The 23,963-nt window shown below is 48.4% G+C and overlaps 2 protein-coding genes across 9 annotated transcripts in view; both read left to right on the top strand.

Annotated features, from left to right (window-relative positions):
- The window catches only part of ENO2 (enolase 2), a 12,346-nt gene extending 9,105 nt beyond the window's left edge, over positions 1-3,241 (top strand). For all 6 annotated transcript variants that reach the window (XM_026660240.1, XM_026660239.1, XM_024210976.2 and 3 more), the window contains 7 exons: positions 30-163; positions 351-573; positions 1,293-1,490; positions 1,607-1,808; positions 2,032-2,140; positions 2,307-2,365; positions 2,764-3,241. In XM_026660240.1, the coding sequence (XP_026516025.1) occupies positions 30-163; positions 351-573; positions 1,293-1,490; positions 1,607-1,808; positions 2,032-2,140; positions 2,307-2,365; positions 2,764-2,833 (995 nt within the window). In that variant the 3' untranslated portion in view covers positions 2,834-3,241. The remainder of the gene's footprint in view (positions 1-29; positions 164-350; positions 574-1,292; positions 1,491-1,606; positions 1,809-2,031; positions 2,141-2,306; positions 2,366-2,763) is intronic.
- Positions 3,242-11,064: 7,823 nt separating this feature from the next.
- The window catches only part of ATN1 (atrophin 1), a 79,665-nt gene continuing 66,766 nt past the window's right edge, over positions 11,065-23,963 (top strand). The window contains exon 1 of one of the 3 annotated variants that reach the window (XM_024210974.3): positions 11,065-11,125. The gene's annotated coding sequence lies outside the window, so the exon portion shown is untranslated. Of the gene's footprint in view, positions 11,126-18,093; positions 18,263-18,844; positions 19,038-23,963 lie in introns of those variants that run through there. The other 2 variants (XM_026660228.2, XM_024210972.2) reach the window with 2 other exon arrangements.

Here is a 23,963-nt window from a genome sequence, read left to right as displayed (position 1 = left end):
ATTCCTCCCTGATTTTGGAATGTCCACAGCTAAATTTGGAGCCAATGCCATCCTGGGGGTCTCTCTGGCTGTGTGCAAGGCAGGTGCTGCGGAGAAGGATGTGCCCCTGTATCGACACATCGCTGACCTGGCTGGGAACTCCGACCTCATCCTGCCCGTGCCCGTAAGAACCTTCTATCCCTGGCTTCAAAGTCCACTTGCAAACACACTTAGAGAACTGGGGAGGCAAGGAGGGGAGGCTGGGAATGTGGGAACATAGGGACTTTAAGCACCCACTCAGCAGAGGGCCCCTCCAGTACCGGGCTGGGATATTGACAGTTTCACCCCTGCTTCTTTCTGGACTTTTCCAGGCCTTCAATGTGATCAACGGAGGCTCCCACGCAGGGAACAAACTGGCCATGCAGGAGTTCATGATCCTGCCCGTGGGGGCTGAAAACTTCCGGGATGCCATGCGCATTGGAGCCGAGGTCTACCACAACCTCAAGAGCGTCATCAAGGAAAAGTATGGGAAGGATGCCACCAATGTGGGTGATGAGGGTGGCTTTGCCCCCAACATCCTGGAGAACAGCGAAGGTGAGAGACATCAAGGGAGCAAAGCCCGTATGCTGAGGCTCAGGGCAGGCTCACAATTCCCCACTCCATCGATTCCCCAGGACGCCTGATTCCTAGTTCCCCAGGTGCTGAGCCCCTGGCCTGTCCCTGGGTGCAGCAGCTCCCCAGGCTCACAGATCCCTCAGCCTTGGAAGACAGCTCCTAAGCTCCTTTCCCTTGGCTTAATCTCTCCCCATTCCCAGTCCCCCTAAACAACACCTTCCCTCTGGGGCTTACACCCCTCACACACTAGCAGACAATTCTCATGTCCTTCCCTCTCGGTCGTGGCGTTGCTCAGCTGGGCTTTGCTCTTTGAATCAGTCCCCAGAACTTCACCCCTCCCAGCTCCCACAGCTTGTTACTCTCTTTCTGGGATTGAGGAGCCCATAGCTGGGCTCAGCATGCCAGGTGGGGTCTCCCCAGAGCCACACAGAGAGGGACTATCTCCTTTCTGCTCTGGAACATGAGACCTTGGGATATTCAGCCCCAACTTACATACCCACCCCATGCTCTGTCCCACTGCAAACTCCTGGATAGTCTGCTGTCCCCCTCTCCCCAGGCAGGGTCTTACGAGAGAGAGACCATTCCTTCCTGACTGCCCTCAGTTGTCCTGCCCCTCAGGCAGTTGAATATCTGGGGTTTGGGAGGAGTTTTTCCAAAACAGATGGCTGAATCTCATTCTGTCTCTCTCCCCATCCCAGCTCTGGAACTCCTCAAGGAAGCCATCGACAAAGCCAGCTACACTGAGAAGATTGTCATTGGCATGGATGTGGCAGCATCTGAGTTCTACCGCGATGGCAAATATGATTTGGACTTCAAATCCCCCGATGACCCCAGCCGCTACATCTCTGCCGACGAGCTGGGTGACCTCTACCAAAGCTTTGTTCGCGATTACCCAGGTGAACTGCTGTGCTTTGTGAATCTTAGTGTTCATGTCCCGGGGTGTGGCCCTACCATGCTTGTGGATTGGGAAGTGGGGCAGCTTTAACTCACCCATCTTCCCCTGTCTCTGCAGTGGTCTCCATTGAGGATCCTTTTGATCAGGATGACTGGGAGGCCTGGTCCAAGTTCACAGCCAATGTGGGGATTCAGATTGTGGGGGATGACCTGACAGTGACCAACCCCAAGCGCATCGAGCGAGCTGTTGAGGAAAAAGCCTGCAACTGCCTCCTGCTCAAAGTCAACCAGATTGGATCAGTTACTGAAGCCATTCAAGCGTGAGTCTAGCCAGCCACCTGCTCCCAGCACCAATCTAACTACAGCACTTTCTACACTGATTAGTCAAATCGGGGCAGTTTTTGTGTATAGACAAAGCCTTGGTCCCCATCACTGGGGTAAAAGCCCCCAGGACCATCACTGGGGATTGGGGGTGTCAGGGTCCCATCCCCAGAAGGTGGAGGCCCAAGAAGGATGATCCACTTACTTAATTTCTCTCTGCAGCTGTAAGTTGGCCCAGGAGAATGGCTGGGGAGTGATGGTGAGTCACCGATCTGGGGAGACTGAAGACACCTTCATTGCTGACCTGGTTGTGGGCCTGTGTACTGGGCAGGTAAGTGTCAGCTAAGCTGAAATCCAGGCCATGGAGAGCTTGAGGGAGGTGAAGACTGGCACTGAATCCCGCTCCTACTTCTCAGAGCACCCTCAGGGTCCCATGCGGGAAGGCTGGTGTGTGTGTGTGGGGTCTCACACTGTGCTTTGTGGTGAATATTTTACAGATAAAGACAGGAGCCCCCTGCAGGTCTGAGCGACTGGCCAAATACAACCAGCTCATGAGGTGAGTGGCCTGGGGCTGAGAATGCAAAGGCGGGAATGTGTCTCTGGCTCCACTAGGGGACAGACTCACTGGAGAGGGAAGAACTGACAGTGCAGGGAGAGAGGGAGTCTCCAGGAGTAAGGATGCCAGCATGGGCATGTCTCCCTGGTACCAAGAAGGATCCCAGACCTGAGTGCAGTACCATAGGTGCGGTCACCCCAGAGCTGACTTGTCTCTCCCTGCTCCAAGACATGATGCCTCTGTCAATGCAGTCACCACACTTACAGTGGCCTGTTTTCCTGCTCTGCCCCATTCCAAGCTCCTGTATGACTTGCTGTGTTGCACTTGCTCCCCATGTCTAGGACAGTCCCTCGTGTTGAGGCTCTGAGTTGCACTACCTCTCTTTCTTTCTCTGGCAGGATTGAGGAAGAGCTTGGGGATGAAGCTCGCTTCGCTGGACACAACTTTCGTAACCCAAGTGTCCTTTGAACACTGCCCATGGCGCACTGCAACTCCCCAGCCAATTCCCAATGCACAGACTCTGAAGCCACCTTTCCCGCACCATCCCCCCCCCCCCCACACACACACACCTCTCTCGCTTTTTTCCACTCCACCGGCTGGTCTCCTCTCTCCTCAAATCCCTGAGTGCAGGTCTCCCTAGCTGGAATTACCCAAGGGAAAGATAAGAATGAGGCTTCCCTTTGTCATCTGCTGAAGAGTATTGTGAGCGTGTCTGATTGTGCGCCGTTTGTATTTTCTCTTGGTGTGTGGGTATGTTCCAGTCATTCTGTTTGGGTATTAGATTGCACGAGCATATTTGCTAGTGTTTTTGTTTGTGTGGTGAGCAGATGTGTGTCTGAGTTTGTGTGGTGTCAGGTTGTGTGCTTTCCCTTTGTGTGCTGTGCTGGTTAGTGTGAGTCTGTGTGTATAGTTGTGTTTGACTCTGTGTGTTGTCAGTGGCTGTTTGCTGGGTGGGTGGGTGGGTGTGTCTTTGTGTCAGTGTGTTGTGTGTGTCTCTGCTGATCTCCAAATGTCCTTTTGTCCCAGGTGTGTCTGTGTTGAAGTGTGCTGGAATCTGTGTGGTTGACTTTGAGTGTTGTGTTGAGCTGTGTTTGTCTGCACTTACCATTGAGTTTCACTGCTATGTGTCACTTGGTTTGTGTGTGCATGTTATGACTCTCTGGGTCATTTGTTCCGTGAAGTTTTGTGGGTCAGTGCATTGTGGTATGTGGGTGTGGAAAAGCGCGCACACACACACACACACACACATACACATACATACATATCCTTGGCTGCTTCCCTGGATCTCATTCTTGCTGTCTCCCACTCTGTATCTCTCTCTCTCCTTCACCCCCTGTTCCTATCCATCACATCTGCTTTGTCCTCTGGACAATCCATCCACAACTGAGCAAAAGAGACAAAACAAAACTCTAAACTCAATTAAAATCTATTTCACACCTAAGTCCCCTGGCTGAGCCTGGAATTTCTCTCTGTGTGTTACTTCCTGGGAGACAGGAACATACAGGGGCCATGATAACAGTCTTCAAGTATGTGAAAAGTTGTTCTAAAGAGGAGGGTGATAAACTATTCTTTTCCACTGGAGACAGGACAAGAAGCAATTATCTTAAATTGCAGCAAGCAAGATTTAGGTTATACATTAGGAAAAACTTCCTAACTGTAGGGGTAGTTAAGCACTGGAACCAGGGCCGGCTTTAGGAAGTGCGGGGCCCAATTCGACGGGGCCCCGGCAGGGATGACTCACCCGGCGGCGCTCCGGGTCTTCGCTCCGGGTCTTCCGTAGCACTGAAGGACCTGCCAACGAAGACCCGGTAGGGAACCACCTGGTGAGTACATCCCGACCCCCCCCATATCCTGCCCCCGACTGCCCCCCTCAGAAACCGCAACCCATCAACCCCCCCCCGCTCCTTGTCCCCTGACCACTCCTTCCCAAGACCCCCCACCCTAATTGCCCCCCAGGACCCCACCCCCTACCCAACTCGCCCTGCTCCCTGTCCCCTGACTGCCCCGACCCCATCCACCACCACCCCGACAGACCCCTGGAACTCCCACGCCTACCGAACCCCCCCCTTCCCCATCCCCTGACCGCCCCCCCAGAACCTCTGCCCGATCCAACCCCGCCCCATCCGCTCCCTGTCCCCGGGACTCCCTGCCCCTGCCTTTTCCAACCCTCCCCCAGCCCCGGCCTCTTAACATGCCGCTTACCCCCTCTGGAGCCACACCGGGGCTGGGCCCCGGCCGGAGCCGGGTCCGGGGCCACACTGCCCTGCCGGAGCCGGGCCGGGGCCGGAGCCGCACCACCCGGCCAGAGTCAGGGCCGGGGCTGGGCCGGCGCCACGCTGCTCGGCCAGAGTCGGGGCCAGGGCCGGGCCGGAGCCGGACTGGGCCGCGCCTCCCTGGAGCCCTCCTCGCGCCCCCCCCGCCCCAGCTTACCTGCCGCTGCTTGTTTCCAGGCTTCCCGCGCGAACATCTGATTTGCGGGAAGCAGGGGAGGGGGAGGAGAAGGAGGACAGAGTGTTCAGGGGAGGAGGGGGAGGTGAGCTGGGGCCGGGGGCGGGGCAGGGCGGACAGCTGCCCGAGCTTGGGAATCGGCTCCCAACTCACCACTGGGCGCGGGGCCCGATTCAGGGGAATCGGGGGAATCGGCCTAAAGTTGGCCCTGACTGGAACAAATTACCTTGAGAGGTTGTGTAATCTCTGTCATTAGAGGTTTTTAAGAACAGGTTAGACAAACACCTGTCAGGGATAGTCTAGATAATATTTGGTCCTACCTCAGTGCAGGGGACTGGACTAGATGACCTATCAAGGTCCCTTCCAGTCCTACATTTCTATGATTCTATACTACATGGGGTTCAAGAAAGTGGAGGAAAGAACACCAAAACGAGCAGCAAGCAAAGGTTAAGAAGGAAATGGTGAGGTGGGGAGAAGTGGTTCACCCCCCAACATACACACATACACACACTACTCCTGTCCAATAGACCCTCCTCATGGTACTGTCAGAGGAAGTTCACTGCAGGCAGTAGCTCACTGGCTATCCATGTGTTTATATCCCAAGAATGCTCTCCAAGCCACCAAATTCTAGAGAGGGAGTCTGAAGAATATCTAAGATAAAAGTCTGTGCTGGGGTGTCAAGTCCCACCCCATACCCTGTGCCATCCAAAATAACTCCCAGAAGGAGAAGTTGTGCAAGGAATTTCAGTCACTCTCCCCTGTCAAGTTAACATGGGTGGGAGCCATGAGCAGGCCTCAAACTGGTTAGCCGGGTGACACCTACTGGTGATAGGTTGGAACTGCAGCTATTTGGGACATGAAAAGGCAAGGACTGAAAACGGGCATGGAAAGCCTCTGTGGGGGGAGATGTTTCATCTGTGTTCTAGTTCAAAGTCTGCCCATCTTGAGGTGTCTGGCTGATAGCCATACCTTCTGTCCTACTGCACCTGAAGGTGCTGGTCAGCATGATGTTTGTATGCTGCCTTGGCTGTCTCTAGGGTTTGTTCCAACTCTTCCTGTGTTCCTCGGATTTGATTAATCAGATCAGAGGCTGCAGGAACTGAGTGGGCTGTGGGCAGTGCAAGATGGAAACAAGAGTGGAAACTATAATTGGCAAAAAACAGACTCATCTTGGTAGAGACCTGGTTTGCATTGTTGTATGCAAATTCCATGTGAGGAATCAATGAGGCCCAGTCATTCTGGTGGTAGTTTGTGAAGCATCACACATGTTGTTCTACTGGCGGTTCAATCTTTCTGATTAGCCATCAGCTTGGGGATACACAGCTAGTAGGCAGAACACCTCCCGCCAAAACTGAGATAAAAACTGGGACCCCCAAACTAAGGTGATGTGGTCTGGGAGGCGGAACACATGGGTGATGAGGGGATGAACAGCGTCCTCAGTGGTGGGAAGATGTAAGCAGGGAACAAAGTGTACCATCTTCATCAATGAACCCTTTATTGTCAGTATGGAATGGCATCCCTCAGATTTTGGTAACTCGACAATGAAGTCCATCGTAATATTGGACCAATGACATAAGGGGGTCTTGGTGGGCATTAACATCCCAAAGGGTTTGGTGCAGGGCACTTTGTTATAGCCATAGGTATCACAAGACCTGGCATAGGCCTGAACATTGGATCACAGTTTTGGTAACCAGAACAATCAACATACCAGAGAGTGGTCTTTGCCTGGCTGAAGTGTCTGGCCCAGGGGACATCATGACAAACATGTAGGGGCTCCAAGTGGGGGCATCCCTCAGGGACTAGATACGCCTATAAACAAGGAGGAGTCCATCCTTGTGTATGAAGTTACCCTGAGGTTCAGCACTGGAAGTTAGGAGTGTCTGGGCGAAGGGGTCATCTGGTAGGGAAGAATTTATGGTCATAAATATTTCAGATAGTAGTGATCCCCTGAGGAAGTGATGTAGTTTCCAGATGCAGGGAGGCTCTTCACCTTAGGATCAGAGGCATATTCCCCTTTGTGGAACAGAACGTCTGCCTTCCTGATACAGGATTCAGGGCAGTAGGTGATAGTAAAATCAAACCTTGAAAAGAAGAGAGCCCAGCGTAGCTGTCATTGGGTTAGGGCTTTAGCAGAGCACGGGTATTCTAAATTATTGTGGTCAGTGACTACCCGAACAGGGTGTCTGGCTCTTTCTAGTTAATGCCTCCAGATCTCAAAAGCCACTTTGATGGCAAGTAGCTCTTTGTTTGAAATGTCATAATTGTGCTTAGCAAGAGAGAGATTGGAAGGCAACTTGAGAGGAAAGGGATTTCACTCTGTGTCCAGGCATCATCCACAATCCCTGCAAAGGCCCCCTCATCCAAGCCCATGCAGGAGGACTTGGCATGGACCCAATTGGTCTTGGATGAGGGGGAGGGCTAGCTCAGTGGCGGGAGGGATAGCTCAGTGGTTTGAGCATTGGCCCGCTAAACCCAGGGTTGTGAGTTCAATCCTTGAGGGGGCCACTTGGGGATCTGGGTCAAAAATCAGTACTTGGTCCTGCTAGTGAAGGCAGGGGGCTGGACTTGATGACCTTTCAAGGTCCCTTCTGGTTCTAGGAGATGGGATATCTCCATTAAAACACTAGGTCAGGTGGTGATTTGGATGCAAAGCTCAATAAACACACCTAGATCTGTGAGAGGTTCCAGAGAGGCAAGTTCATCTTTTATTTCCTTGCCGAGACCAAGATGGAATCAGTGTAGCTGGCTCAGCTCATTCCAAACTGTATCTGCTGCCAGGCATTGGAAGTGGGCCGCATATGTTGTAGCGGGCCCCAAGACCTAGTGAAGTTTCCATAGAGCCATCTTCATGGTATGATCCCAGTGAGGATCATGGAAAATTGTCACAAAGGCTCTCAGGAAGATGTCCCAGCTGGCCAGTATGGGATGATCCTGCTCTAGCAACGGGGACAGCCAGTCCAGGGCTTTGCCTATTAAAGCTGATGAGCAGTCCTACCTTTGCCTGGTCCATCTGGCAGGTGTTGGGCTGTAGCAGGAAACAGAGCCTGTACTGGTTTGCAAAACCTCCAAATTTGCTTCAGTTCCTGTAATAGAGCTTGGGTAAAGTTATTGTGGTTTTGGGTCCAGAAGGCAGCATGGGATGTGGGGCTAGGGAAGATGTACCCACTTGCAGTGATCTGTTCCTATTGTGGCCTGTAAGATTTAGTTTTCCACCTGCAGGTGGGCAATCTGCTCCTAGTGTCTCAGCGCACCCTGGGGCACCTACAATGCCGAGTCGGTGGGTTCCATACCCTTTTGGGGTAGGATAAACCTAGGAGAAGACTGAAGCGGTATGAGCAAACTGTGAGGCCTGATGGCCAAGGAAGGCTAGGGGCAGTCCGGAGCAGTGGTCAAGCGCACACAGGTGGTCAGGTAGCCAGATCAATCGGTATTAAAGGCAGTCCAAGGCAATGGTTGGAGTTCTCACAGGGGTCACCAGCTGGAAGATCCAATTCAAGGGGCAAGGTCAGTGAGATAGGGAGGCGAGGTGGGTAAGCCTGCAAGGCAAGGTCAGGAGAAGCAACAGAATCTAGGCCAGGGATTCCCAAACTTTTTGCTGGCATGATTCCATTTTAATTAACTATTTCCTCCCAGGACCCTAGATAGCATGGAGGATGCTATTCTGAAGAGCAAAATGGCATCCTCTGTAAAGCATGACCTCTCACAAACCATACATGTGAAGTCACAATGCATAGAGGATGCCATGTTGCTCTACAAAATGTCATCCTCCACACAGCGTCACCTCGTACATATGATGCATGCAAGGTCACAATGTGAAAAGGATGGTAGAGCAAAATGGTGTCCTCCGTGCATCATGACCTCAACGCACTGTACATGCGAGGTCATGCTGTATGGAGCAAAATAGCATCCTCTGCACACTGGGAATAATTGCGACCCCATCTGCTGATAGTACAGCCCCCTTTGGGGGCACAAACCCACAGTTTGGGAACCGCTGGTCTAGGCAGCAATCATCAGGCAACAGCCTGTTGCTCAGACAGTCACAGCTTCCTCTTCCGGTTAGGTTCTTTATGTAGGCCAGGTACCCAATGAGAATGCTGTCTGTCCAGCCACTCAGGACCCTGGGGCATGGTTGCTGTGGGGCTGTAGGCCTTTAGCACTAAGGCTGTTGGCCAGAAGCCATAGTTAAGTATGCTGCTATGGCAGGAAGGCTAGGGATGCTATATAGGTATCTCGTGGTCTGGGTTAAATAGCAGGCTCCTGACAGCATTGTTGCAGCTGTGTCATTGTAATGCTTGCAGAGTAGACGTAGTCTGAGCCATCTACAGTCAGTACAGTACCCCCACTGCCTCAGAGGGTTGAGCACCACCTACTGATATGGGAATGTGCAATCTGACACCATCTGTGAGGCCACATTTGGGGATAACAAGAAGCATTCTGGGAACTGTAGTTCAGAAATCACCTTGGTAAAAGCTCCATTTTCCTGTCTCCCTCTCCTCTCCTTTTCTCAAAATGCATATCTCTTTAGCAGGTAGGGGAGGGGAGGTTGAAGAGGAGGATGTTTGACTGTGGATCTCCCATGAGAGGGCAGTAGTGTCCAAGGACAGAGCTCAAACAGGAGAATGGCAGAATTGCTAAATTGCCTTATTTAGCCTATCTGTCAGTGAGTTTGGCAGGGTGAGCAAGGTTACTAAAGTGTGCGTAAAGGGGAGGTCTTATGGGACAGAAATGAGGGGTATCAGCTGAGTTGGTGTGTGTGAGGGGCTGGAATTGAGGGTGCTGCAGGTCTGGACTGAGGTGCATCTGCAAATGAGTTGGGAAGGACTGGAATATCAGAAGACTGCTAGACTGGAGTATATTGGCACAGGTGTGTGTGCTGTGTCTTGATAATGATGTTTTATGTGTAGTTTAATATGGCAAACATAGCATTTTGATATATAATCAAATTATGTTTGCATGAAAACTTGGTGAGGCAGATCAGTATATCAGTAATGCATATGCATATAATTTGTCTTTTTCAGAAGAGTTTTGTATTGTGTTTATAATTTTAGATAACCGATGAAAATGGTAATTATTTAGAATAATAGTTAATATTGTTTTGTGATTAAATATGCATTTCTTTGCATCAGATATGAATAATATGTTATATTTATTATGTGGGCACTCCACTGTTCATTTCCTTGCTTTTAAGTGCCTAGGATTTGTAAATGATGTGATGTTGCTTAGCAACCTTAGCTGTTTTTTTACACAGTTTTTAAGTTTTGGAATTTCCTAGGTTTTGTTTTGTTTTCTTCTCCTGCCATTCGTTTTCATTTTTTTCTTTTGTGTAGGTAAATGAAGATATGTTTGGAAAAAAAAATCCATGCGATGGGATATATCATCAAATTACTGAATTAGTGGACTGGGCCATGCTGGTCAAGGTAATAACAGCAGGCACTGAAATTATTGTGGAAAGAATTTGTTAGTGAAGATTCATGGTCAATAAGCAATACATCACCCCAGTATGCCAGTGAAGGTTCTGGAAAACACTTGTCAATGGGAACACACACACACAAGCAATATATCACCTCAGTATCTCTGATTTTGTAAATGAAAGGATTTGTCAATGAGCGCACAATATGTACAAGAATACATTGCCTCAATATCTTTGCTTTAGTCATTGTTGAAATAATTCCTCATTGGAAGGGGTATCCTAGACTATATTCTCCATCTGTTTTTTAATTTTTGCTATCAGCCTCAATGATACAGATTCATTTCTAGTTTACATTTAATAGTAATATAATAAATAATTTATTATTTCTGCCCTTGAAAATTGCCTGTTGCACAAACCAATATCAAATGTTTCTATCAGAATATTGTGGTGTACTGTTATTTCAGTTCCAGACTGAGGCATACAAAGAGATGGTAGACACTTTACAACATTTAAAAAAAGGAAGCATTTGTAAATTGCTTAATCTCAAAATATATTCGCTCTGTTTAGCTGACATTTTCAGAACAAAATTTAATCTGAAAACTGGAAGCATGAAGAATGTTGGTTTTCTCACTCATAAATGTGTGTATCTGTTTGTGTGAGAGTGTGGATGGAGGGAGTTGTCTCAAAATCAACCTTATCATAGGGCAGCCTTAATGATGGAGAGCTACTGCCTCCTTATAATATCATACTTTTTACTATTTTTATTTTTTTATTTATATTTTTTCTCACACCTTAAGGGTTGGGCAGCAGTGGAACTGATCTCCTGTAGAACAACATGACCAAAGAAGAGGAGGAGCTCTTCTCCTAACCCTCCTACAGCCTTTGGGATATACACAGGAGAGGTACTGACAAGGCCCCAACTGTTACGGGCTGGGCAACTTCTATGAGATACTGGATACCATCAGGTATAGGAGTTTGTGGTTTGGTGCTGAAGGCCAAAGACTATAAAAAATAAACGATATGATATTGTAATGGGCCACCATTAAGAGTTGTCAAGGTATTGAAAGGGTGGATAGAGGAGATAACTCGTTAAAGGGGTATTAAAGTTATGAGCCAAATGGCCCAAGCCCCCTGGTCAAAGCATGCAGGCTCTATGGTTGTGTGGAGCTACAGGGTTGCCCTAGATATTACAAATACAGCGGCTAAGGGTTGGTTGTAGACAGATTTCGAGTAAAGCAGGAGAAGCGGGTTTGTGTGAACCTGAGGAAGCAGAGACAGAGAGGCAGCCTCTCCTGTTGGGCACCGAGATGGCTGGCGGGATTTTCCAGCAAGGAAACTCCCTGTGTGCTCTATGTTGCTACTGCTCCTCAGGCAAACAGGACTTTGTGTATGTTTCTGTAAATAAACAGATTCACCAAGGATTACCATCTCCTTGATTTCCCATCCGAATGGCGCCACCCCACAAGGCCTTGAATTTCAGCCTTCCACTCAGCCCAAGAGCCAACATTATTATTTCAGAAGTTGTCTATGATCTGATCATATGATCATATAATTAAAGACAGCAATGTAAATGGAGATATATGAGGGGGTGCCCAGGAACTCTCACATTTCCTGATTTTTCAGTGCTTCTCTGGGCAAGTTTAGCACCCTCTTAGCATAGGTTATTTTTATGTTTATTTTTTTCTAGGTTTTCTAGGAAAAAGGAGAGAAACTAAATATTCCCAAATCTGGAACATATTGACAAAGCTGCTACCCCTGGAAAGTATTTTCACATGCATCAAAGTAAAGTGTGATCCCTGCTTTATTCAATCCATACCTGGCAAAAAAGGCACACACTCAATCTATGTGTACAACACAGGAGAACTTCCCTTGGAATGCTAGAAAATCAAGTGCAGAAAAGTGCTAGAAAAGGATAGCATGTTAAATATCAGACCCATGACTAGAACACAGAGCTTTTGGTTCTATAACCAGGGCATGCTCCTCAATACCACCTCTGGCTGACTCATAGAATCATAGATTATTAGGGTTGGAAGGGAACTCAGGAGATCATCTAGTCCAACCCCCTGCTCAAAGCAGGATCAATCCCCAACTAAATCCCCAAATGGCCCCCTCAAGGATTGAACTCACAACCCTGGGTTTAGCAGGCCAACGCTCAAACCACTGAGCTATCCCTCCCCCCCCTTCAGCATCTCTGTGGGTTATTTACCCACCTTGAAAAAAATGTAGCTAATAATGCTTTTCACATACCAGTAGATTTCAAAGCTCTTCACAATGATGAGTTAGTGTCATTACTCCCACTTTACAGTAAGTCCAACTGAGGCCTTGTCTGCACTAGAGCACTCAGCCATTTGTGCTTCAGTGGGTTGTTTGACACCCACACAAGCCACTTGTGTACATTTGCATCCACCGTAGGACTGTCCAACACCAATTCAAGGAGGGTGGCTGCATCCTTAGCCAACATCCTTAGCCAGCGAACCTCCTTAGTTTGTGAGCTGAGAGTTCCCGCTTTGTTCCCCATCATGTCCCCTCTAGTCATGCTGCCAATGGGTTCCTCCTCCCAAAACTGCACCCCTGAAAAGGCCCTCTCTAGCCCCACAACTCTTCAGCTCCTTGCCATGCCTCCACATAGCAGTCTCCTCTCCTCTGGCCAAAAAATCAGCCTTACTTGGAGAAACTACCACTTCTCCATGATAAGCCACACAAAATTGCAAAGTCAGGGCTAATCACTTATGCGAATACATCTTTATAGTTATCGTGTCTCCAATGAATCCCACCCCAATTTGTGTGCTTAACCACCTATTGTGTCTTGTCATAAACACAGATTGTGAGCTTTCTGGGGCATAAACTTTGTTTTATTTGTTTGTGAAATGGGACTTTGATCCATGATTGCGACCTCTAGGTGCTACCACAATATAAATAATACATTACTTTTTAAAAATACTATGTTAACAGAAAGTTAGGATTTCAAAGTCAAGCACTCAGAAGTTAGGATATGCCAGAATTAAGGTTGCATTCAATCCCCTTGTGTGTATACTCTATAATACAGTCTTTAATTACAAAATCACATGCTGTTTTCCACAGGATCCCTGTCTCATTCAGTGCATGGAATGGATGGTGTTCAGGGAATTAATCAGGGGTTTATAGTGAATGAGACAGTTGCCTATAGGCTCCCTGCCTCATTTGTGGCAGAAGTTGGAAGTAAATGCAACTGAGATCAATGGGAGCTGTGCTCTCTGTACATAGGAAGTGGTATAAAATGCTAAGTACTCTGAAAAATTAGGATCTATGTGTTTCAAGTTGGTCACCCAAAATTAGAGTTCAGGCATGAAAATACATCAGTGTACTTTTGGCCTTACTCTCTCTGATCCTGAGTTCTCCATATGTAAAATGGGAGTAATAGCTCCCTACCTTACAGAGGTGTTGTGAGGATAAGTTCATTATTGTTTGTGAAGCACTCAGATATTATGGTGACGAGCACCATAGAAATGCCCATGACAAAATTAATAATTCTGTATTCAGTGCAGGGTTTGGGCAGTAAATGAGGCCTGGGGCCAGACTTTGAATAATGCAGATAAAAAGAAATATTGACTAGTTACCCATTCAGTGTGCACCATGGATCCTGTGGAAAAAATAGTTTGTGATCATGTAATTAAAGACTGTATCATAATTTATACACACAAGGGGGCTGAATTAACTAAGGTTACAGGCAAACTTAATTCTAGCATTTCTTAACTGTTGAGCTCTTGGCTTTGCAACCTTAATGTTCTTTTAACATATTTTTTTAAATGTAATAAAATACTAGTAACAGGACTGGAATTCATATGATGCAGCTCCAGAAATAAAGGCTCCTACATGTGAGCTAAAGCAGCTGTTAGGTGCTGAATATAAGAGTATCCTTAACTTCAAAACTTAAACCAACCAATTGAGGGCATTATATTTTCTTGATCATTTGCACACTTTCTCTTACATATATATGCATGTACGCACACACACACACACAATACTTGCTACACTCCTGCTTCCAGTGTAGATAAGGACTGAAATCACCAAGTGGCACCAGTGTGAGCAGAATTAAACCTCTATATGTCAAACCAAATTAATTAGCTACTTAATTAATCACAACTTTTGATCTCTAAATGTAGCTGGTGCATGTATTTTCAATGGCACTGAACTCTGTGGATAGTTTGAAGGGGCAGTAAGCTGCCATTTTTGAGCTGGAGGGACACAAAGAAACATTAGACAAAATTCCAATTGTTTTAAATTCAGGGTAATTTTTTAATTACTTGTAATTTAAAAATCTTTTGTTCAGACTTTACAGAAACTTCTTTTTCTTTGCAATCAGAATAAATTTGGCATTGTTTGAGTCCTATGGAATGCTCCAAGCCAAAATGATAGATTATAAAGAGGCTTAAATAAGGCCTATAATAGGTTTATTATGGATGTCACAAATGTGTTTTCACGCCTGTTCACTTTGTGGGTTTATAATTTTCGGTTAGTATCTCACATTTTCTAGGGCATTCAGCTATTTGGCCCTGTTGCCTGTTCGGTATTTTTATTGCATTCTATGTGTGTCTATCTGTCTCTCTTGCTCTTGCTCTCCCTCATTCTCAGGTGGAAAGACTGCGATTGGGTTACACTCTCATCCATTCTTGCAGGGCTCAGGGCCCTCTCTTGGCCTCCACGCTAGACTCTCCCTTTGTGCCGTTGCTTGGTAACTGGGAAAGGGGGATGGGACAGGCTACAGGAGGGAAAGATGGGTTGTGGGGGGAGGGAGTTGTGTGAGCAATTGAAGTGTGTGCAGCTTGTGTAATCCTTCAGGCAGACTCTGCATGCTGATTAGATCCAGACCGGCGAAAGCAAAGGCCAGGCATGGAGCCTTGGCCAGCTTGCACAGACACGGGACTAAGGTATTTGGAAAGAATCCCTATCCAAGGTGCACTATGGATGCTTCAGGGAGTGGTATGAGAGGCTCAATAGGGGACAACCCCCGCCCCTTGCTTCCCCAGACAGTACTGATCCCAATACATAGGGCCTTACCAAATTCACAGCCATGAAAAACGTGTCACTGACTGTGAAATCTGGTCTCCCCCTGTAAAATCTGGTCTTTTGTGTACTTTTACCCTATACTATACAGATTTCACAGGCGGAGTCCAGCGTTTCTCAAATTGGGGATCCTGACCCAAAAGGGAGTTGCACCAGGTTATTTTAGGGGGCTCGCAGTATTGCCACCCTTACTTCTGCACTGACTTCAGAGCTGGGAGGCCAGAGAGTGGCAGCTGTTGGCTGGGCACCCAGCTCTGAAGGCAGTATCCCACCACCAGCAGCAGCACAGAAGTAAGGGTAGCAATACCATACCATGCCACCCTTGCTTCTATGCTGCTGCTGAAGGTGGCTCTGCCATCCAGGGCCGGCTTTAAGCCGATTCATCTGATTCCCCTGAATCGGGCCCCGCGCCTAAGAGGGCCTCGCTCCGGGGGTCTTCGGCGGCATTTCGGCAGTGGGGGGTCCGCTCCGGGGGTCTTCGATGGCATTTCGGCGGCGGGGGGTCCTTCGGTGCCGCTGAACCCCCGGACTGCCGCCGGGTATTGGAATTGGGCCCCGTGGGTCATAAAGCCGGCCCTGCTGCCATCAGAGCTGGGCTCCTAGCTAGCAGCCACTGCTCTCCAGCTCTGAAGGTAGGGTGACCAGATGTCCCGATTTTATAGGGACAGTCCTGATATTTGGGGCTTTTTCTTATATAGGCTCCTATTACCCCCCACCTCCATCCCGATTTTTCACACTTGCTATCTGGTCACCCTATCTGAAGGTAGCACTGCTGCCAGCAGCAGTGCAGAAGGGTAGGAGTACTGCAACCCCCCCTACAATAACCTTGCGACCTCCCCCCTCCACAACTCCTTTTTGGTTCAGGACCCCTACAATTACAACACTGTGAAATTTCAGATTTAAATAGCTGAAATCATAGGATTTAAAAAATCATAAATTTCATGAGCATGAAATTGACCAAAATGGACTCTGAATTCGGTAGGGCCCTACCAATACACCAGCATGCTGCTGGATGATGCTATGCTGCAGCGAGTGGTGTCCGTGAATCAGTAGGGGGCACTTTCCTTTGCCTCAGTAAAGACAGAAATGTCTCTCCAGTACCCAGGGGGTGGTATGCTACAAGGAGCGATGTGGGTGATTTAGCATGAGGCATTGTAATGACTCCTGGGCCATGGCCTTGTGCTAGGATGTATGCTGGAATGCAGAGAGTGGCGTTGCTTAAAAAAATATATAAAACTGAAGCCCTAACCTCGGCTCTTGGGGTCCTAAAGATCCCGTCACTTTTCTCAATCATTGGCTTGTTATCCCCATGGTCCTGGCCAAATCTCAATGTAGGAAGTTAAGTATCAGGGGGTAGCCGTGTTAGTCTGTATCTACAAAAACAGCAAGGAGTCTGGTGGCACCTTAAAGACTAACGGATTTATTTGGGCATAAGCTTTCGTGGGTAAAAACCTCACTTCTTCAGATCTGAAGAAGTGAGGTTTTTACCCACGAAAGCTTATGCCCAAATAAATCCGTTAGTCTTTAAGGTGCCACCAGACTCCTTGTTGTTAATTTAGGAAGTTGTTTCTGCCTCTTTACATTCCCTATGCAGTGTCCATCATATATAAGATTCTCCTTATCTTTTAGTGTTGAATAGCTGCAATCTACTGCCCCAGAAGTGGCTGCACTTCGGTGGCAGCTGAATTCTTACGTTTTCTTTGGTGCTTAAGGAATGGGAGATACATTATTAGTAAGTTTTGAGTAAAACCCTTAGGAACTGCAGTCCCATCTATACCTCTCTGGCTTGCTTCACTCCCCTCTGGGCCAGCCCCCTCTCAGAGATACATGGGGGTCTTTTCTCTCAAGCCCCACTCTGCACCATCCCTTGTCCTGGAGCTACATGGAGGCCTCACTCTCTCTCCTGCTTCAGGAACACCGGATTGCTCAGCACTCCAGTTCCTGAGAGATCCAATCCATTTCTTCCCTCACTTTTCTCTCGGATTCGGTTGCTCCGGGGTCTGTCTTGCCAAAAAAACTCCAGGCTTCTCCCATTCCTTTGTATTGGGGAGTGGGAAGGGAGGAGAAATTGCAGGAAACTGGGGAAAGAAAGGAGAGTGGAGTGAGACAGATTTGGGGAGAGGAGGGAGCCAGGAAAGGAGTGGGACACCATCCATTTCACCTGATTTCAGATGCAGGCTCTCAGGGGAGACGGTCTGTGGCTCAGAGAGACAAAGATGTTCAGATGATTCCTGATATTATCTCTACCCCCCCCAACTTTATTTTGAGCCTCTGACTGAGTCCCCCTCTCCCTCTAGTACACTGACTGACTGTAGGGGCCCACTGTTAGGTCGCTCCCCTCTGTCCCTCCTGGGTGTCTGTTTTGGGGGGAGTTTGGAGAGGGACTCGGAGCACTCGGGGCGCTCGCAACTCACAGCTAACCTGCGGGATGAGCCCGCGTGGCCAGGGCCTTCTGCCGCCCATAGAGCAAGCGCCCCGCCGAGGCTCGCCCCCGCTCCAGCTCCCCCCGAGCTCCCTCTTTCCAGCCTTATCCCTCTCCCCTCTTTCTCTCCTCCCCCACCCACTCCTCTGGCTTTGCCCTCCCTCCCTCCCTCTCCCCGTCCCCGGCGCGGCTCTCACGCGCTTCCCCCGCCCGCTCCCGGCCCCTGCGCTCGCGCCGGGCTCCGAAGAGAAACATTTTGTCTAGCGGGAGGTGACTGCCGGGGCGGGGGCGGCAGCCGCCGGGGGGTGACAGCGCGGCAGGGGGCGCTTCGGAAATGGGAGGCGGCTAAGGGCGGCCGCCGCCGGAGCGATGGGCGAGCGGCGGGGCGGGCTGGGCGGTGTTTGAAAGCGGGGTTCTGCGCTGCTCCACGGCCCCGCGGCCATCGCTGCTCCAGCGGCCGCCGCCTCACCAGCCCGGGGCCACGGAGCAAGGAGGCGGACGAAGGAAAAGGGGCGTATTTAGTGCCCTTCCCCCTACCCCGCGCCTCCAGTCGACCTCCTCCCGGGAGCTTGCGGTGAGTCCCGCGCCTGCCCCCCGCCTGTCATTGTCTCTCTCGCACCCCCCCCCCACGCGTGTCGGCCCCTGGCGGGGGGGGAGGCAAAGCTGCGGAGGGGTGGGTGGGAGAGGCAGGACCGCTGCTTAACCCCGCCGGTGCCAGCCCAGGCCGTGCCCGCCCGCGGCGCTGCCTGTTCCGGCGGGGATGCAGGGGGTGGGTGGCGCGGGAAGCAGGGTCCTGCAGCCCCGGGAGGGCTGTGGCAGAGCGCGGCGGTCCCTGCTGGGAGGATCCCCGCTGTCTTGCCCAGCCGGGGTTGCGCTCCCTGAGCGCCCCCCCCCCGTAGGGGGGGGGGGGGGGGGGGGGGGGGGTTGCGCTTGCATCGGGTCTGGGGGTCTGTCCAGTCTCCTCCCACGCCGCGGGGGGCCAGAGCTAGCACGGCGTGACGTCACCCTCCGGGTGCCTTGCTGGAGCAGCCCCGTCCCCGCCGCCAGGGGAAAGTTGGGCTGTGGGGTCCGAGCGGCGCTTGGGGGAGCCGGGGGTTGGGCGCGCAGGGATGCGGGGCAGCTGGTCACGGGAGGGATGTGTACCTAGGTCTGGGTGTCGGCTGCAGCGAGGTGGGGAGAGTTCTGAACGTGCAACCCGACGCGTGCAAGAACAACGCTGGAAAAGCACCAGGCAAACGTGTTGTATTACTGGGATGTCTCCACCTTCTCCTGCTCCCTCAGATCATCCGCGGGTCATCTTGGCAAATTCCTTTCCCAGAATAGGCTCTGAGCTGTTGGTTCCTTTCCAGGTGCAGTTTGGGGAGAGGCAGAAATAATTTGTGGTTCTCTTCGGTGCCCTGGTGATTCCCACATGATCTCTTCAGGGGAATAGGCGCAGGAAGAAGGTTTACTCAATCGCCATCTTCCCACTCCATCATGGTGGGGACCCACCACCAGCCCACTACTCTGAAATTCTTCCAAGAAAAACCACTAGGTTGCTGCCAGGGCACCAGAGTGCAGACAACTGGCCTGCAAGTGGGTTGTCATCAGTCTGGCCTTTGTGGTCCATTCCACTTGGCCATGGTCTTCTTGCTTGTTATGTTGGCTAGTCAGTTGGTTTTGGTTCTGGAATTGATCACTGTTTCCCATGGTGTCCTCAGTGTTTTATCTGCAGGCTGACCACCATGTTTGTTTTGTTCTGTGTGCCATTAGTTTGTGGTTCTTTGCATACTATTGAGTTGCATTTGGATTGTCTTTTATGATGGCCATTGAGTTGCTATTGTGTTGGCCAATTTCTTAATGTTATTTATTGTGTTTCTTTTTGTGTTGTGACTGATTTGGTCTATGTGCTGACTGTTGAGTTGCCTACTATGAGATTGTTCATTGCTTTACGACTAATAAAGGCTCTTCTGTCCTGCTCTGGTTATGCAACCTTTTACCCTTATCCAGATACTTCTTCATTATCCCTGGAAGACGTACCCATATTTAAGCAAGTTGGTGAAGCCATGCTGCAAAATTCTTACCCATTATTACAGTTGGGTTGTGGATGGAGATGGTTAAATTATTAATTGAGATTAATTTATTTGAGGAATTTCACTTTCTTCTCTCCCGGTGAATATTCCTTGCTCAAGTAATTATTTTCATGTTACTCGTTTGTGTGAATAAATGTCAGTCGTTGGTTGTTAGTGACTTGCTTGCTCTGTTCCCTGACTGGATGATCTGATCTTTCTCAGCAGAAGGACCCCTTTTCCATTTGTGATCTCTAGGAAATTGTTTGAATTCTTGACTGAGCTTTTCAGTATGGCTGTGAAGGAACATCCAATGCTAAGGCTGTCACCCAAAGCAATAAAACTCACTCAGACATTTGCAAATTAAATGTCATGATTCCTAATGATAGAACTTGCTGATCCTCTTCTACTGTAGTAATCCCCCTCCCCTCAGATACTGGTAGATGGTTATGTCCTTAATTTAGGGCTTGTCTACATAGAATTACATTGGAAAATGGCATAGTTTTACTGGAATAACTCCCCATATAAACACTTTTATTCTGGATATGATTGTCCACATGTGGAGTTATACCAGCATAACTATAACGGTATAATATGCTGTCCCCAGTATTGCACTGATCACTTTTCCAGCTCTGTCCCATTGCAAATTTCTGTGTGATTCCTCTTCTTCTCTGGTGTCTTTTTGTTGCTCCTGCTCTCCAGGCATCTCCTTTCCATTGAGAATCTGGGTTTCAGATTATTTCCCCTCAATATGTTAGCTGGATTTGTCCAGGCTTTGTTATTTCCTGCCCATGTCTCTAATCTCTCTTGGTCATGTGAACTGCTCTATTGTCCTCTGTGGCTTTTGCCACCCCTTTCAGTTTAGTATCATCAGATCCTCAGCTACAAGGTACCCTAGAAGTGCAAAATATTTTTCATGTATTTATCACTTCATCTTTGCTGCATTTTCTTAAGGTGGAATTTTACCAATGAAACAGTAACGTATTTTTTGGCTGTTGTAAAGGTAAAACTAAGTACAAAATATCAACCCTTTATAAAATTCTTAAAGGCTAATAGCCTAAGGGGAAAGTCAAATACTCTGAGTATGATTAAAATAGAAAGTGCCTATGAAAAAGTGTTCTTAAAAACCTCCTGGGTCATTTTCAGGTTGTCTTCACTGCAGAGTTAACCCAGGTGATCTCCCCCAGATCGGCCTAGCCTGGGTGTGCGCAGCCACATTGCCAAGCCGTATCTTTGTGACTGTGTGCTCACTGGAACTGCATTCACCCATATCTGTTGCTAGGACTTCTGGGGGCACATCCTAGGATTTTTTTGTGCTGCAGTAAGTTGAAATGCTCTATGATTCTTTCCCAGTGAATTGTGGGAGAACTCATCTTCCCTTCTGGATACAGGAGGAATTGTGAGAAGGCACTGGAGGACTGTAAGCACGCAAGTGATTTAGCCTGCATCCTGAGTCATGGCCTGTACCCCCAGCCGGTCCAAATAGCTCAGATTAAAAGCACCACTAACCTTGGGTGAGGAGGGGTTTGTTTGTGGGTAGGAGCGGGCTTAGAGGTAACACCTGAATAAGAGCCTGGGTTAACTCCACAGACATGCCCTCACAGGTCGTCTGTAAGGGGTTTCTTCTGACTACAGTAATTTGTTATTGTAGGGTCTTGTGTGTGCAACTGTTTGTTACTGTCTCTGATGAGATAACATTTTTTTTTTTTTTTGATGGATTGGGATGGGACCATATTTTCTCCCGGCAAACACAAGGGTAACTACTTTGTTGTCTTTGGGCAATTTTAGCCAGTAATACCCCAGTTGGGTTTTGCTGAGGGAGGGCAGGCAAGTGTTGCCACTCTTCCCCCACATTCATTGCCCAGGTGATGTCATTTGTCAGGGATCAGTCTAGCTGGGAGATTTCAGGCTACAATGATTCTTTGCCTTACAAGCTGCCTTTGAGAACTGGGATTTCATTCAAGGATACCTCTTGATTTCCCCCCCCTTCTCTCTGTGTTGTGGAACAGTGTAGGATTAGTCAGTGAGTAATTATCCATACTGGGCATCCAGGGCCTCTCTGGCTATGGTTCTTCCTGCAGGCAGGGTTGATACTTGAAATGGCTTTAATCAAAGTTATTCTATGGTTGTCCAACCTCTATGAATGATAATTTTATCCACAGTTAGGTCATGATGGTTCACTAGGCTTTTCTTGTATGGGTGATGCTGAGGGTTAGCCCAGGGTTGTCCATCAGACCATGTCCCTACAAACTGATTTCACTCAGGACTAGCCCACGGTCATCTGCTAGCATCTTAGTGATTGATGGCTATCTTGGTGTTAAACTAGGGTGACCAGATGTCCCAATTTTATAGGGACAGTCCTGATTTTTTGGGTCTTTTTCTTCTATAGGCTCCTATTACCCCCCACCCCCTGTCCCGATTTTTCACACTTGCTGTCTGGTCACCCTATGTTAAACGAATACATTTTAAAGCTTGAATGGACCATTATGACCATATAATATGACCCCTCAGTTGCCAAGCAAAGGGCATAGAACTCACCCAGTGATTCCTTCATGAAGACCATAACTTCTGGTGGAGCTAGAGCGTATCTTTTAGAAAGATTTCAAGTGATGAAGAATCCACCACACTCCTTAGTAAACTGTTTCAGTGGTTAATTACCCTGACTATTAAAAATGTGCATCTTATTTCCTGTTTGAAGCTTCAGCTTCCAGCAGTTGGATCTGGTCTGCTAGATTAAAGGGCCCTTTGCTTTCAAAAATCTTCTTGCCATGTAGGTACTTACAGACTGTGATCAAGTCACTTTTTAACCTTTTTGATAAACTAAATAGATTGAGCTTCTTAAGTCTCTCTTTATAAGGCAGGTTTTCCAGATCTAAAATCTTTCTTATAATTATTTTCTGAATCCTTTCCAGTGTCTCAACATCCCTTTTGAAGTGTGGGCATGAGAACTGAACACAGTATTCCACTAGTGATCTCACCAGTGCTGTATACAGAAATAATAGCATCTCCCTACTGCTACTCAATATTCTCCTGTTCGTACATCCATGGATTTCACTAGCTGTCTTAGCCATAGCATTGCACTGGGAACTCATGTTCAGTTTGTTATCCACTATGACCCACAAGACCTTTTCAGAGTCAATGCTTCCCAGGATACAGTCTCCCTTCCTGTGAGTGTAACCTACATTCTTTGTTCCTTGATGTATGACCTTCCATTTGGCTGTATTAAAATGCATGAACCCATTTTACCAAGTAATACAGATTGCTCTGTATCTGATCTGTCTGTCCTTACCATTATTTATTACTCCACCAATCTTTGTATCATCTGCAAATTTATCCAGGATTTTCCATCAAACAGTGCCTCCTTCAGTAATAGTTTCATCCTGAGATAGGCCACAGTTGTGCCTTATATAAGCTTTCAATAGACTGATTCCCCACATACTCACTAGGGAAACATCCTAGTTGTTCTTATGACACTGGGTTCATGTGTTAGTGTTTTCACTGGTAAGGGGCAGGCCATGTTTGTGCCTTGAGCACTTTTGTTATGTGCAGTGGTTTTGCCCACAGGTTGTCAAACAGTGCTTCATGTGGATAATGGTTATTCAAGGTTATATCACAATTGCCAGTCTGGAAGTGCTTCTGTAGGCTACTGTTTCACTTGCATAGGCTACTGCTGTCCCAGGTGCCTCAAGGGATTATGGTATCTAGAGATTAAATCATAGTTTTTCATTAGGCAACCTATCTAAAGGTGATAGTTACTCCCAGGTTTAGAACATGATTGTCTCCCATGTGGTCTCTTTATGGCTGATGGTTTCATTTAGGTTTAGGACATGGTTACTCAAAAAACGTTGCCCAATAATTTGTGCCCTTTGCACACTATCTTCCACAGAGCTTCCTTTTGCCTGGTGGGCAGCTGTGACCTAATGCTGAGTGACTCCCATTACGCAGTGGGTAACTGCATGATGGACAACTGTGACCTGACCAGGTTAACTCATTACCAGGGGATATTTCCTGATGGGCAATCAAGATTTAGACCAGGATTGCTCTGTTACGTAGTGACGGTGCTTCCTGATGGTGGACGATCATGACTGTGTTCTCCAGAGAAGACATCTGTTGACAAACATCTGTGGCATAACTGTAACTGGAACCATCACCTTTACAGGCCCTTCCTGAGAGGCTACTATGGCCTAACCTTGATTGCAGCCATTCACTGTATGGGCACTGCCGAAC

The sequence above is a fragment of the Terrapene carolina genome, unplaced genomic scaffold, assembly GCF_002925995.2.
Source record: "Terrapene carolina triunguis isolate 2854851 unplaced genomic scaffold, T_m_triunguis-2.0 Scaffold740, whole genome shotgun sequence".
Taxonomy (NCBI): Eukaryota; Metazoa; Chordata; order Testudines; family Emydidae; genus Terrapene; species Terrapene triunguis.
Note: the sequence above shows the minus strand (reverse complement) of the source record. Positions and strands in the feature narration are given on the sequence as shown.